This window comes from Numenius arquata, chromosome 6 (genome assembly GCF_964106895.1).
Source record: "Numenius arquata chromosome 6, bNumArq3.hap1.1, whole genome shotgun sequence".
Lineage (NCBI taxonomy): Eukaryota > Metazoa > Chordata > Aves > Charadriiformes > Scolopacidae > Numenius > Numenius arquata.
This window is the reverse complement of record NC_133581.1, coordinates 16,811,185-16,825,645: the sequence shown is the minus strand read 5'-3', so window position 1 is coordinate 16,825,645 and position 14,461 is coordinate 16,811,185. Positions and strand designations below refer to the sequence as shown.

Sequence of the window (14,461 nt, the reverse complement as noted above, 5' to 3'; positions counted from 1 at the left end):
CCAGCTCCCTCAGCTGCTCCTCATAAGACTTGTTCTCCAGACCCCTCACCAGCTTTGTTGCCCTTCTCTGGACCCGCTCCAGCACCTCAATGGCTTTCTTGTAGTGAGGGGCCCAAAACTGGACACAGTACTCGAGGTGGGGCCTCACCAGTGCCGAGTACAGGGGGATGATCATTTCCCTAGTCCTACTCAGCACACTGTTCCTGATACAGGCCAGGATGCTGTTGGCTGCCATGGCCAGCTGGGCACACTGCTGGTTCATGTTCAGCTGACAGTTGACTAACACCCCCAGGTCCTTTTCTGCCAAGCAGCTTTCCAGCCACTCTTCCCCAAGCTTGTAACACTGCATTGAGTTGTTGTGACCCAAGCGCAGGACCCAGCACTTGTCCTTGTTGAACCTGATCTCATTGGCCTTGGCCCATTGATCCAGCCTCTCCAGATCCCTCTGCAAAGCCTTTCTACCTTCAAGCAGGTTGACACTCCCACCCAACTTGGCATCATCTGCAAACTTACTGAGGGTTCACTCAATCCCCCCGTCCAGGTCATCGATAAAGATATTAAAGAGGACTGGCCCCAATACCAAGCCCTGGGGAACACCACTTGTGACCAGTCACCAATTGGATTTAACTCCATTCACCACCACTCTCTGGGCCCAGGCCTCCAGCCAGTTTTTTACTCAGCAAAGAATACTGACGTGCAAGCCATAGGCAGCCAGTTTCTCCAGGAGAAAACTGGGGGAAACAGTATCAAAGGCCTTACTGAAGTCCAGGTAAACAACACCCACAAAGTTTCCCTCATCCACCAAGTGGGTCACTTTGTCATTGAAGATAAAGTTTGTCAAGCAGGACCTGCCTTTCATGAACCTGTGCTGACTGACCCTGATTGCCTGGGTGCCCTTCATGTGCCACAAAATAGCACTCAGGATGATCTGTTCCATAACCTTCCCAGGCACGGAGGTCAGACTGACAGGCCTGTAGTTCCCCGATCCTCCTTCCAGGCCTTCTTGTGGATAGGTGTCACATTTGCTAGACACCAGTCAACTGGGACCTCCCCATTTTGCCAGGACTGCTGGTAAATGATGAAAAGCGTCTTGGTGAGCACTTCCGCCAGCTCCCTCGGTACCCTCCTGTGGATCCCAGCCGGCCCCATACACTTCTGTATATGTAAGTGCTGGAGCAGGTCCCTTACCTTCTCCCTTTGGATTATGGGGGCTTCATTCTGCTCCCCGCCCCTTTATACTAGCTCAGGAGGCTGGGTGCTCAGGGAACAACTGATTCTACTACTAAAGACTGAGGCAAAGAAGGCATTGAATACCTCAGCCTTCTCCTCATCCTTTGTCACCCATGTTACTGCTCTCATCTAATAAAGGATGGAGATTCTCCTTAGTCCTCCTTTTATTACTAATATGTTTATAGAAACTCTTTTTATTGTTCTTAACATCCAAAGCCAGGTTAAGTTCTAGCTGGGCTTTGGCCCTTCTAATTTTCTCTCTACATAGCCTTACTATATCTTTGTAGTCTTCCTGAGTGGCCTGTCCTTTCTTCCAAAAGCCATAAACTCTCTTTTTTTCCCCCCGAGTTGTAACCATATCTCTCTGTTCAGCCAGGCCAGTGTTTTTTCCCCGACGGCCCATTTTTCAGTACATAGGTACAGCCTGCTCCTACGCCTTTAATACTTCCTTCTTGAAAAACGTCCAGCCTTCCTGGACACCTTTGCCCTTTGGGATAGCCTCCCAAGGGACTCTGTCAAGCAAGATCCTGAAAAGACCAAAGTCCGCCCCCTGGAAGTCCATGGTGGCAGTTGTGCTGACATTGAAGTTTTAAAATATCTTCCTGTGATCGTTATTCTAGCCATATGACAGGAAAACCAGAGTAAAGTTAAGATTCAGCCTCCTACAGACTCATTTCAACAGGAATACAATTTGTGTTAATTATTGGAATTTAAATGAAAGCTAAATTCCATAATTATTTTTTTCTAGATCCTGACATAGAAAATTGTCTATATTTTTAAATACTTTACTTTTGTTTCATCAAATGGAAAACTGCTGTTGAAAATTTCTGGATTCTTCTAGATATGTTTCTTTCCCTAGCTCCTCTATCTTTTGATAGAGGTTTAAAGATTTGGGAATTAAGAAAACAAGCCCCAAGGATGTTCCCTAAATGTAAGAATATCTACATCCGTGCTTTTAAAGAAAGAATTTTAAAAGGTTTTTCCACATTTATTAGAAGAGAATAAAATATAGTTCAAACTGCTTATGGAATTAAAGCTCAGAGATGATAAGGCCATTGCAAGATGCAGAGATTACATGCAAAAAGCATTTAAAAATACTAACCCTTACGTCTTCTGACCACCCCTCCAAAAATTCTTAAAACAACCAACTTCCTCCAAAAAAAACCCCAAACACTTCATCCCCAAAAATAGGGGGCAGAGGGTGGGGAGGGGAAGATTGTAACAGGCCTATAGTTGGTACTCTTGACTTGTAAACCACAAAAGGAATAAAAATGAAGTGTCTCCTTGTGTCTAACATTGAAGTCAGTGTACAGTCCTCAACAGCTTTTTTAATTTAGAAGGGGGAAAAAAGGGTTCTGAATAACACAAAATCCCTTGTATGTGGAAATTTTTCAACATTTATGTTCAACTATTTATAAATAAAAGCAGATTTGGTTTAGTTTAGCAAAAGTTCTATGCATATGTAGTTTCAAGTGGTATTTCCTGCAACTTTTCAGCAAAGCTTTCCCACAATTTTGATTTTCAATTTACATTAAGCCCATACTGATAGGCTTTGCTAAATAGGAACATGGTTTTATGTATGCTTAGAAATAAACTTATCAATGGTTTCTTGAATTCGGTCCTTGGTGAGATAGCATATATCAATGAATTAAAGGAACAAGAAACTCTTAATTAAAGCTGGTACTTGCAGATAATTGCTTGATCCATTTCAAACCAGTTCAAAGGAAGAGGGACAGTGTAATATCCATGGCATGGCTATATTCAATAATTTCCTGTGGCAAATACTGTTCATGATCAAAGCAACTCTTAGCACAATCCATATAATGGTTTTCCTAAAGGATGTTTGTTTAGATACGAAGGTTGGAAATTGTGCATCAATTCAGTGGATATGAAAAGGAGAGCTCCCCTCCGGTCTGCCTGAGGCATGATTTAATTTAATGCTTAAGGAGGGGGGGGGGGGGGGGGAAGAAAAAAAATAAAAGAGACAGTGAGCTGATAATATTCCCAGAGGGTGGTCCTTCATTGACAGATTTGGTGAGAACGTTTAGCATCTTAATTTTTTTTTTTTTTAAATTCTTGCTTTTATTGTCCAGAATCTATATCAGGTCTTTAAGACTTAAAGTCTGGACATAAAGGACAACATAACCCAGTGCATCATGCTGCTTGTATTTTACTTTCAAATATTAAAAACTTGTCTTTTGAAAGACACACAGATATGCAGTCATTGGCAGAATTATTTATACAACATGTGCTCCATTCAGAACCAGCAAAAATACAGAGAAATCTTTACTCTATGTCACAAGGTAACCTTAGGTTTCTTTAAGAAGCCCATAAACTGGAACTGCGAATAGCTACAGCCAGAGTTCTCAAGGAAATTCAAATAAAGCCCAGGAGACCAATTTACATATGGAAATGGAAAAGCAATATAGATTTATAAATAACAACAATGACAATGAAGACATTTAACTAAAAATTATGCACCCTATGGGTATGTCTATAATCAGCAAAGCACAGTAATATAAAAGTACCCAATTCCAGATGCAGTTTAGTTGTGGTAAGACAGATCTTTTATATGGTTTACTTTATACTATGCTGCATATTTTATTGCTGGTGCCCAAAGAACTCATTTAGCAGTGTAGACATACGCTGAGGAAACAAAAAAGTGCAACGTTGTAGAGTGAGAAAGGGGGTGTGAAAATGTTATCTAGTACTTTTGTTTTAGAAATATTCTCTACTGCATAAGGTAAGCTCACTTTCGGAGAAGCGAGATCAGCTATGTTGCCAGACACATCACATATCTATGATGGTGTTAGAGACATGAGCTGTGAATTATCCTCTTCTGCGTGTCCAGTTCAACACTGGTGTTCAAGTGATTCTGAAAATTCTGGCAAAAACATAACCAAAAAATTTGAGACCTAATACTTTGAGAAGGTTTTTGTATGAGTTTGAGACCTTCATAAGGAAGCATCCTGATAATTAAGGACCTCACAGTTGCTGTCCTAAGTTTACAGGACTTTTTCCTAGCGGAAAGCATGGGGAATACTACAGTATCAAAACACCAGAAATAGATGGACCTGAATCCATTTCAGTACTGTTTTGCTAAATCCTTTTAGCAGTTAGCAGAAGTATAGCAACTGCATTTAGAGCAGAACAAGGACACTAAATGCTATTTTTAATATGAAAGAAATTACATTATAGGTTCGTTGAGTGCAGTCTCACACTTCAAGTGGCATGCTGCAACACAATAGAAGTTATAACTGAGAAAGAATATTGTCATAATTAAGCTTACTGATTAAATAAGTTTATTGTCATTAGAAAGACAGAATAACTGGCATACTTATTAACTGAGCAATAATTCCCTGAAAGGAGAATATTTCAATATCCTGACAGATCGTATTGCTTCTATGGAAGGTCTTACTGTATTTTCAGTAAGCCAATCTGGTCTGTCACATACTCAATTTTTAATGCCAACGCCAATGACAGCATGTGTTTTTAAATGCAGCTACATCTGCCACTGTTAATTACCGAGTCATCTGACCGCTGTACTGGAAAATAAAAACGCCGTGATGACATGAAAGCATTGAAATAGCTACTTGCCAGAAAGCCACTTCCTTATGCTACATAGCAAGTTTTCTGATACTAAGAGAGGCTTATTTAACCATGGCAGATAGCAAGAGGAAGGAATTCTCCAGGACATCTTAGCAGCAACGTAAACAAAACCTGTTTGATTAAAAAAAGGCTACATATTCATTTCAGCACCAGGATACCTGCAATAGACTTGCTCATCAATAGATCTTTCCTTCCTGAAACAGCAAGTGTTACTGTTTGTAGAGAGAAGACTATATAAGCTCGCACACAGAGGTTTATTTAAAATGTTTCTTAGAAAATATACCTGCTTTATTAGTGAAATTGAGGTGTTTGTCATATCGGTCTTGTACTTAGTTGCTGTTTGTTATACACATATAAGATCTAGACAACTAGGCTTACTAGTTATCTCATTTTTAACCAAAAAAAAAAAAAAGAAACAATGCCTTTTGATCTAAAACAGCAAAGAGAAAACTCTAGAAGATCAGCACATTTTAAAAATGCAAGCATGGAATCATTAGTGATGCCTATGCATTTTAACGATCTGTAGCACTTAATGATGACAGTTCATTTTATTAAGCTACATTACAATTAAAGCAGACAAAAACAAGTCATTGCCTGAATGCTAATGATAAGGCAAAACAGCTTCCAAAAAGTACTTGTCTTTGAACTGTAACAGGAAAAGGAAAGAGAAACAATTACAGATGGGAAATCCCAGAACAGAGGAGCCAACCTAATATTTGCATATCATGAGAAAAGAAAGGGAATTGTTACTAGCAGAAACCACAAAATCAAACTGTTTACTAAAATATAACACCAGAATAGAGCTGCTAAACAAGTAAGTACATATAATAAATGTAAAGAGAGAGACAACTGTCACTAGCAACAGCAAGAAAGCAGAACTAAAGATACATCTACACCTCAAAGTGTGGCAGCATCTTACAGAAACATGTGAAATCTCTGAGAAGACGGTATGTCAACATAGCATAGACGAATGCCACATAAGGACACTAAATGGGTTCCAACACCACATAACCACTTTAAAACAGTCCTGTGCCTGGATTCTTAAGTACCTCAGATGCTCTTTGTTCTGGAATTTGTTCATTCTGAATAAACAGGGAATTACTGTCCCAGGTCGAATTGCAAACCACAGATATCTGTTCTGTTGGCTGTTTTGTTTTTTTAAAAAAGGGACACCCACCACCTTCCCCAACGAAACCCAAAAACACCAGCCCTGACTTCCCAAGACTCTCACCACCTTAGACGGTTCAACCCCGTGCCATGAGAAAGGTAGCAAGAAGTAATCACTCTAACAGAAGGGAAGACTTCTGACTTCTGTTATAGGATAAAGAAATGAGAACAGATGTTTCTACATCTCGTATACATAATTTGATCTCTTCGGATCACATAAGACTATAAACACCAAATAAAACTACTGACCACCTATAGTATTTTCTTAGTTTCATAGGACTGTAAAACCAGAAAGTGTATTGAAGCAATAAGAGACCAAATGCTGTTCTTAGTCCATGCTTGCTTGAATTTTGCTCCACATTTGAAGGTGTTAACTACTTTTAGTACATGTGAAATTGCTATACTTACTACTCCCCACCACAGGGCATCTGCATAGCTGCCAAACTCTGTTTCTCCAGAATCATTTACAGCATCTTTTTCAGCGAGGTACACAAAATAAGAGGAAAAAATCAGGCCCAGAAATCCAATATAGAGTGTAGTTATCAGTTCCTGCAAAGAGAATCAAAATAATGGCATTATGATATTGATGAGACACTTAAATTTCCTATCACTGATGTTTTTTAAAAGATAATTGGAACAGAAGAATGTAATTTCAGCAATTAATAAACATTGACATCGACTGTTGGATCTGCACATGAACAAAAATCCACTGAGCTCAATGGTGAAAGGATTTACACCACAGCTGATGACTTGGGCCAACACACACATTTCAGACTCAAAAAAACCTCCTCACTTGCAAGTGTGACTCATTAACCTTTTGGTCACCAAAAAGTAGTTGGGTAATTTTTTCCAAACAGTGCCACTTTCAAAACAACTTTGGAATTTAGATATGTATTTTTAGAAATACTCAGACTACTTTTCAGAAGTTTCATTTTCTGTGGTTAAATTCAACAAATCCAAAGTTTACCAAAGTGAAGGTGAATATTTTTAATCATTTTGGAACTTTTTGTCCCTTGAACACAAAAAAACAACCATACTTGGTTAAAATAAATGACTGCCTGCCTCCACACTAAATATATTTGACGTTATCAGCATGTCTGCATACATGCTGTTCTGAATATAAGGACTTTTGCATCAGTTATTATGCCGTTCTTCAGAGTACTCAAACTTACTTGTCTGTGTATGAACACTACTGATCCCAGCAGCCTCCATGTACCACCCTGACGGTCAACATGCAGCATTCGTAAAATCTGCAGAAAACGGATGCCCCTGGAACACAATTTTTAAATTAACGAAGAGACTAAAGATACAAGAGAAGAAAATAGAGGTGGAGAGGTGAAGTCTGTCTCTTCCAAAGGACCATTTTAAGAGAGAGATATTATATTTTATGTTAGACTTAGCAACCTGTCTCTTTTCACTCCATTCCCCCATCTTTCATCTTGTTTGTTATGAAGACAGCATGGGAAGACTGCACAAGAGAAGAATGCAAACTTTGAATGCTCTAGAAATCATTCATCCACTCATATTTGACCTGTTTGCCAGGATGCAAACCAACGTACAGACTAAAGATCTGAATTCCTTTAAGCAATTTGAACTAGACAGTCCAATAATATTTGAAAATATTCTTTTTATGAGAGTCACTGCAATCCTAGAGCATCGCTGCAGCTGGTACACAGAGTATAATACGCTGCCCTGTACTCTCTCATTCAAGAAAACCAAGTGGTGTGACCTTCATGAGCACAAGGTAGATTCAGTGCATTAGGAATTCACAACCACTAACCCCAGGCATTTTATGAAGAAGCAGCCAGAAGACACCAGAGATATGAGGCATGAAAGATTTGCTATAAAACTGAGCCGAGAAACTAAAACAGGATTTGGGTAGAACTCACCTAATTGAGGAAAGGGGCTGGGGGTATGTGCACCTCTATCTCCACCAGACATAAATGCATTATGACCAGACCACGCATGCAAAATTGTTTCCCTACTCTTAATAGGATCCCCATTTCACACCCATACACGATTGGTGATCTGCTCTGTTAAATGACTCTGAGCAGTGACACATTTTCTCCTGCAAGAACTGAAATAGCGGGTAAAAAAAACCAAACACCTTACTCAGCGTTATTTTCTTTTATTGTATATAGTTACCTGATAGCCGAGGTTGCGAAGACTTGGCCTTTAGAGCCCACACAAAGAACTATCATGGAAGCAACAACTACAATCAAATCTGAAAAATAAAAGTCAATTGAAAAAAATGAGTTAGCATCATCTTGCGATACTTCTGCAAGACTGTTACTGGAACCAATGCCAATATTACTTTAACAATTTGGACAGTCACCTCAAATTAAGATTTCTGATTACATATCAAGAGATGTCTATTGTAACATATAAAGAAAATACAATTGTGTGATATGATAGGTTTTACTGGAACATGTTCAAGATGGCCACATTCTAGATGAATGACGAGAATTGTATGAGTTACCATAAAACAGCCTCAGCAGCCTGCAATCCTTATTAGCTATAATCCATGAGGAACTTCAGCCATTTCTATCTATTATCTCTTCTGTGTATTCTTATTTTCTCTGCTGTTTTAGATAGTATTTTACTCATTGACAGAGGTTTTGGGGTTTTATTTCATATAGAAGATAATTGCCTTTCTATTATTTCATCTGCCCAGGTGTAAAAGGGAGAGAAAAAGTGGAGTTAGTGTATAAGTCTAATTTAGTTTAGTCAGTCATTACCCTAGGACTGTATTCTAAACCTCTATGCCTCAGGCCTAGTTAATTTTGAAAAGGAACTCTGTATTTTGGAGAATGAAATAGTTCTTGATACATATCCAGGAAAGTGGAACTTTGTTTTGCTTTCCAAGCTGAAATAAATTGGATGATGTTTCAGAACCCCTACTGTTCTAGGTCTCAAGAGAAGTGGATTGTGGGCAGAGTGCAAAGATAAAGTCAAAGCCATTTTATAGTTGCAGTCACACCTGAGATACAGTTGTTATTTATATATATAGCACAGAGAAGCTAAACTAAAATATTTTATCATTGCAAAAAATATTCAGGTACAAAATTTTGTCATTTATATCCAGTAAAATTGTAGATAGTTTATGCAAAACTATAACCTCTACTCAACAACAAATAATGTTTCTGAGTAGTAGAAAAAAAAAAAATGTGTCACAGAACAAGAATTACTATGCTTCTACAGCAATACTCCTTTTCCAAAATCTGGGTTTTTTGATCCATTTATATTTTATGTGCATCAGAGCAGGGTTTTTACATAGTTCTCTCAATACTGGCTAACAAAATATGGATTGATTTTGGATTATTATGTTGCTTTCAGTGAAATTGTTAAATGCATGACAACCATTCAAAAAAAAAAAAATGGTTTGCGACATATGGAATATATGGATGTAATTTCTAAGAACATGGAAGTCACATTAGGAAACCAAATACAGTGAATATCAAGAGAAGTTGGGTGCCCAGTTTCAAATGTATCACTGAAAACCATATTTTAATCCAACAGATACACAAGGTAACTACAGTGCATCTGTCATGCTCCACTATGCAGTACATAGTTCAATTACAGTGCAAAATAAACTTATATTAAATTATTCAAATGGCTGCTGTGGAAGAGAAAAAGGCTGTTCAGTATCTTTAAAAAAAATACCATTGTAGCTACTGTACAGTATCTGGGATCCTGAGGTCACAGGACACAGGACTGTGGCCAAGACTTATTTCTGGCAAAGCTTCAGATCACTTGTAAAAAGAAAACACTCTGCTCTTCTGGAAAAACAAACCAAGCTACATTTGTTCTCACATGACAGTCCCATGGATTCCTGTAAGGAAATTCAGATCTATGTTAAAGCAAATGGCAAGAGCTCTTACTCTAACTTGGCTACAACTGCTGCAGAAATTCCACTTCTCAAAACGTTCAAGGGCAACTTTTCCTTGTTGTTAATATCAACTTTGCAAGTTGTGCATACTCACCAATGACTGAAATAGGCTTCCTAGCAAAACGAAGCCTTCCCCATATTCCAACATATTTACTGCGGCATCCTGCTGACCATAACCGAACCACATATTCTGTTCCAAAGAATACCACTAATACAATTTCCTAAAAGAAACAGACGGGGAACTAGGTTAATTCTCTACTCTATGTCTTCCGTATTATTTTCAGAATTAGTAAACACTGAAATGTAAAATTTGGACAGGTGAAAAAAATGTCAACTACAGCAAAATGATCTAAAGTAACAGAAAAACCTGTAAGAGTAATGAAATAAAAGATTAAGAGCAAGTTTAAATACTTTAATTGCATGCAGTTTGGCTCCTCTACACATATAAAAACTGAAAAACATTCTGTGCAATTCATTTGGTCTAATTCAAACAAAAGGTTTCCTGACTGAACCAAATAAAATAAGCACAGTCTGTATGAAGAAGATGAGTATTTTGCTAGTGTATTTCATTTCAGGAAGAGGTGTGCTTCACATTCCATTTACCTTATCAACTTAACCTCCCACTTATTTTTACTTTTTCAGTCTTTCTTTAATGTCATATGGGTTGAAGAAAGATGTCCAGTACCTGTTACCAATATGTCCATCTCCATGTGCACTGAAAACATAGTGAGACCACAAGCACGCTTTTCCCAAACTCTTGGCAACAGTTAGAGACCTCAGCAGAAACAGAGCTCTAGTCCTGAAGTGCTGCTGGGATCAAGCTACATGTTAACCACAAACCTACACTAAGGTACGACTTTGGAAATGCATACAGTGTCATAGATGTCAAAAACATCTGACGGTCTTGTGGATTAGACAGAGGTACAATTATGTGATGTCTTAGTCAATGTGCAGATAAACCTTGCTCTTCTACAGACTGGTTGAGCACAGAATACTCAGTATCCCGATTATCAGGGAACCGCAATACCTCCTTATTGGCCAACTCAATAACTGGCCACATTCTCTGTCAGAGCCAACAGCAAAATCTACTAATTTGAATGGTAACAGTGGTTTATAGTTGAAAACACATAGCACATGGCATATGGAAAGAGTAAAGCAGAGAAATCAATCATAAGGTATCACAGTTACATAGGATAATGCAGATTAAGAGAACAAACTGCTTATTTCAGAGTGATTTAATGTAAATAGCAACTGCAGAGAAGATGACGTGCTGCTAAACATTTTATCCAGCCTTCTCATGTTTCTGCAGGGCTCGCTGCTATTTTTCATAGCAGATTGGCAAATAGCACTCAAGATGGTACCTATGATTATTTTCTAAATTAACTGAAATAACAAGGATACAACCCTAGTCCAGTTAAGATGAATGGAAGTCATATTATTGGCTTCAAAAATTCAGGTGGCATACTGAGTGAAATAATAGGTATGTATACAGCAAAAAGAGGTGATAAAAAAACATTATGCATCAGTTGACTTCACTATAATCTTTTTGTGGCTCTAAAATGCCAGTTTCCTGATGGCATAACCAACTGCTCATCTCAGGCACCACAGTGTTGAAGTTCAACTCCGTGACACTTCTAGAAAAGCTAGGAGAACATTAGCCAGGACTCTTCCCCTTAGTTTCGACAATCCCATAATCTGTGCAAGACATAAGATGCAGCAGAACAGCTATCACAATTGTTTATAGTCACTTGTATTCCAGTTATATTTTCAAGATATCGTGAAACTGTCCAGATCATTAGTTGTAATAAACATGAAGCTCAGACCCTTCGACTGAGCCAAGAATCTCTTCTACAGCTTCATTTTGAAAGGATCCACAGGAACACTTCACCTTTTTTTCTTCTAAATTGGGCTATTATTAAATATTTTTCAATAAAATAAAGTCATAACAAATGTCATAAATCTAAAGGAACAGCACCTGCAGCAGATGCTTTAAGGAAAGTCTGTGTCTTAGGACAGAAGTTTCAAAATGCAATAAAAATCTCCCTTTGTCCAATTCACCTAACGTCATTTATGAACCTGCAGTGAATGGCAAAATTACAAGCCGTTGAATAGTTGCAGCAAAATAAAGCATCATAGGCTATCTTTTCTGATCAGGCGATTGTATTCATTTCACATACATAGTCAATAAACTGTAATATCCAAGTACTCTTCTGTATGCAGAAGGCTTGTACATCTCCTTTCGTCACTACCACGAAGGCAACTCCCTTAACAAAAGGCAATTGCAACCATATAGGGAGCAAAAACTCCCTCATTCAAAATAACTAATTTGAGGAAGGGAGGCCTTGCATCATATGCATTAGCACAGACAGTACTGTTCAGATATCCCCAAAAGCAATTACCAAAAGCAAAAGAACAACAAAAATGTAACTTGGTAAGCAAAGAAAAACCCAGAGAAAAGTTAATGTTTTAGCACAATGAAGCCAGAAGCAGCACTCTGAGCAGGCCCCGTGGCCTTGTCAGGATCCCAGTTTCAGTTTTATAGCAAAAAGGTAGGAAGTGAAAGCCTGGATTGTGCTTTAAAGAAGTGTGTGTTCTCTGCGTAGGAAATTTGCATGGGAGTTGTGCGCGTATGTTTTTTAAAGGCCCTCCGTGGTTCATTGGCTCACAGACACACCGGCAAGTATGCAAATGGGGGCTGGCCCAAAGACAATGCGACAGACATGCAGTCAATGGTTACTGTCATCCAGCTCTTTACATGACACGCAGACAAGCTTAGAGAACATTGATTGTCCTATAGACTCCGGTGACTGGAGGGAATGACCAGTCGGCTTACACCAAGACACATTTTTCACTCCTGACGTTTTGATAAAGGCTTATTGACCTAAATGAGACCCAAGTTATTCAGGGAACATCGGGGGTGAAAGTGCACAAGCTGTTCTTCATGGTCATACACAAAAACTCCAGGTATCCATTAGCAACTGGCACATTCCCCCTCCCCTGCCCGTGGCTGTGTGACAGACAAAAGTGTTTTTAATATCTTGCGTTGCATAAGTCTAAAAAGTAGTCTCCTGGGGGTGGGGGAGGCTGATGAATTCCTGTCAGTACACATTTGTATTAGCAGCCAGAAACTTGCAGACAAGAAAAAGAAAAATCAAAAAATTATGCCTTCCTGACTATTGCCTATATTTTCCCTGATTAACAGCTTAACAGGAAACTTCATATTAACTAGAAGGATGCCAACCTGATCCTTAATTCATTTATGCTGGTGGTAATTAGGGCTGATTCCATTTAATAGGAGTTACCCTGGCAGAGAGCAGCAATGCCTCACACCTGAGAATTTCAGCAAATCTGAGTTGCACCACAGATTAATTTGGTCCACTATTACTTCAACACTTTCTCCTAATTGACTGCTTAACACCTACCTACCAAGTGCACTGTATAAAAGTTTGTGCTTCTCACAAAGAATCAGCTTGACTGAAACATGGCTTCGAGAAAATGATATAGGAAAATGGAAGGATAAATTGCTGAGAAGACAGAGAGAATATAAAGAATGAGTGAAATAAGAAACAAAGCAACATTCAGCACACGGGAGAAACTAAAGTACAGAGAAAATAACTGCCTGCAAAACACTAGTGGGAGTGGGGATTAAAGCTCAGGAGAGGAGTTTTCTTGGTTACAATTATAGACACACAACAACTGCACTGTGCAAGGACCCACTCAACCCCATATAGCTTAACTGTGATCTCTTTTTCAAAAGGTAAAAACAGAAATACAACACTGAAATAAAAAACTTATACTGACATGGTAAAAAGCCCTCAGATGTGACAGTCGTGTACCTTCATGCTGTGGGCATACAGAAGCCCTCTCGCTTAAGAGGAGAGACTTTTTTTCCTTTTAATTATTGATTTGTATATGGTACCCTCATTTTTTCCATCGTTCCTATTGAGCCCAGGCATGTTCTTAATGCCACCTTCATGACTTCTCACCCACATAATCCCAACACAGCCAAGTACCAGATTAATTTTGGATGAAAAGGCAGAGAAGATGAACATGAGATACACATGTAGATTGCTTTTCTTAAAGAACTCTATCAGTGTCAGTAACTGTGAATTTTCATGTGAGAAACTGGTTGCACAACACTTTCAATTCAAAGGAACAGGTAGACAAGACTAGTGCAACAAGCCTTGGGCATTTCCATCATGGTACAGCACTCGGTGAAACTTCAATAGATCTCCAGGTAGCCATTCAGCAGATGACAGAGAATGAAATATTTCTTGTAAAGAATCTTGAGTCCTCACTGGTGCATTGCTGCAGGAGTGGGGTCAGCATGTGGGATCCATTTCAGGAGTCTCACAACAGATTTTTCAGTGCACCATTTTCATGGTTTTGACATGGAAACAGAAGTTCCTTTGAGGTGATCAGGTACTACATAAACAGCTTTGGGAATTACTTTATGTTTTGATGGCTCTTTCATTATATTCAGAGATAATCCTCAGCCTGAGACAGATACATCATAACTTAATCACCTGGCTGAAGCATGACTCTCATCACCTGATGAAGGAACTT

General features: G+C 38.7%; 1 protein-coding gene across 2 annotated transcripts in view; it reads right to left on the bottom strand.

The window, feature by feature from the left end:
- Window positions 1-14,461, bottom strand: part of KCNQ1 (potassium voltage-gated channel subfamily Q member 1) — a 360,582-nt gene that overhangs the window by 256,300 nt on the left and 89,821 nt on the right. For both annotated transcript variants that reach the window (XM_074148536.1, XM_074148537.1), the window contains exons 3-6: window positions 9,990-10,116; window positions 8,152-8,230; window positions 7,179-7,275; window positions 6,415-6,555 (exon numbers count right to left, since the gene is read on the bottom strand). In XM_074148536.1, the coding sequence (XP_074004637.1) occupies window positions 6,415-6,555; window positions 7,179-7,275; window positions 8,152-8,230; window positions 9,990-10,116 (444 nt within the window). The remainder of the gene's footprint in view (window positions 1-6,414; window positions 6,556-7,178; window positions 7,276-8,151; window positions 8,231-9,989; window positions 10,117-14,461) is intronic.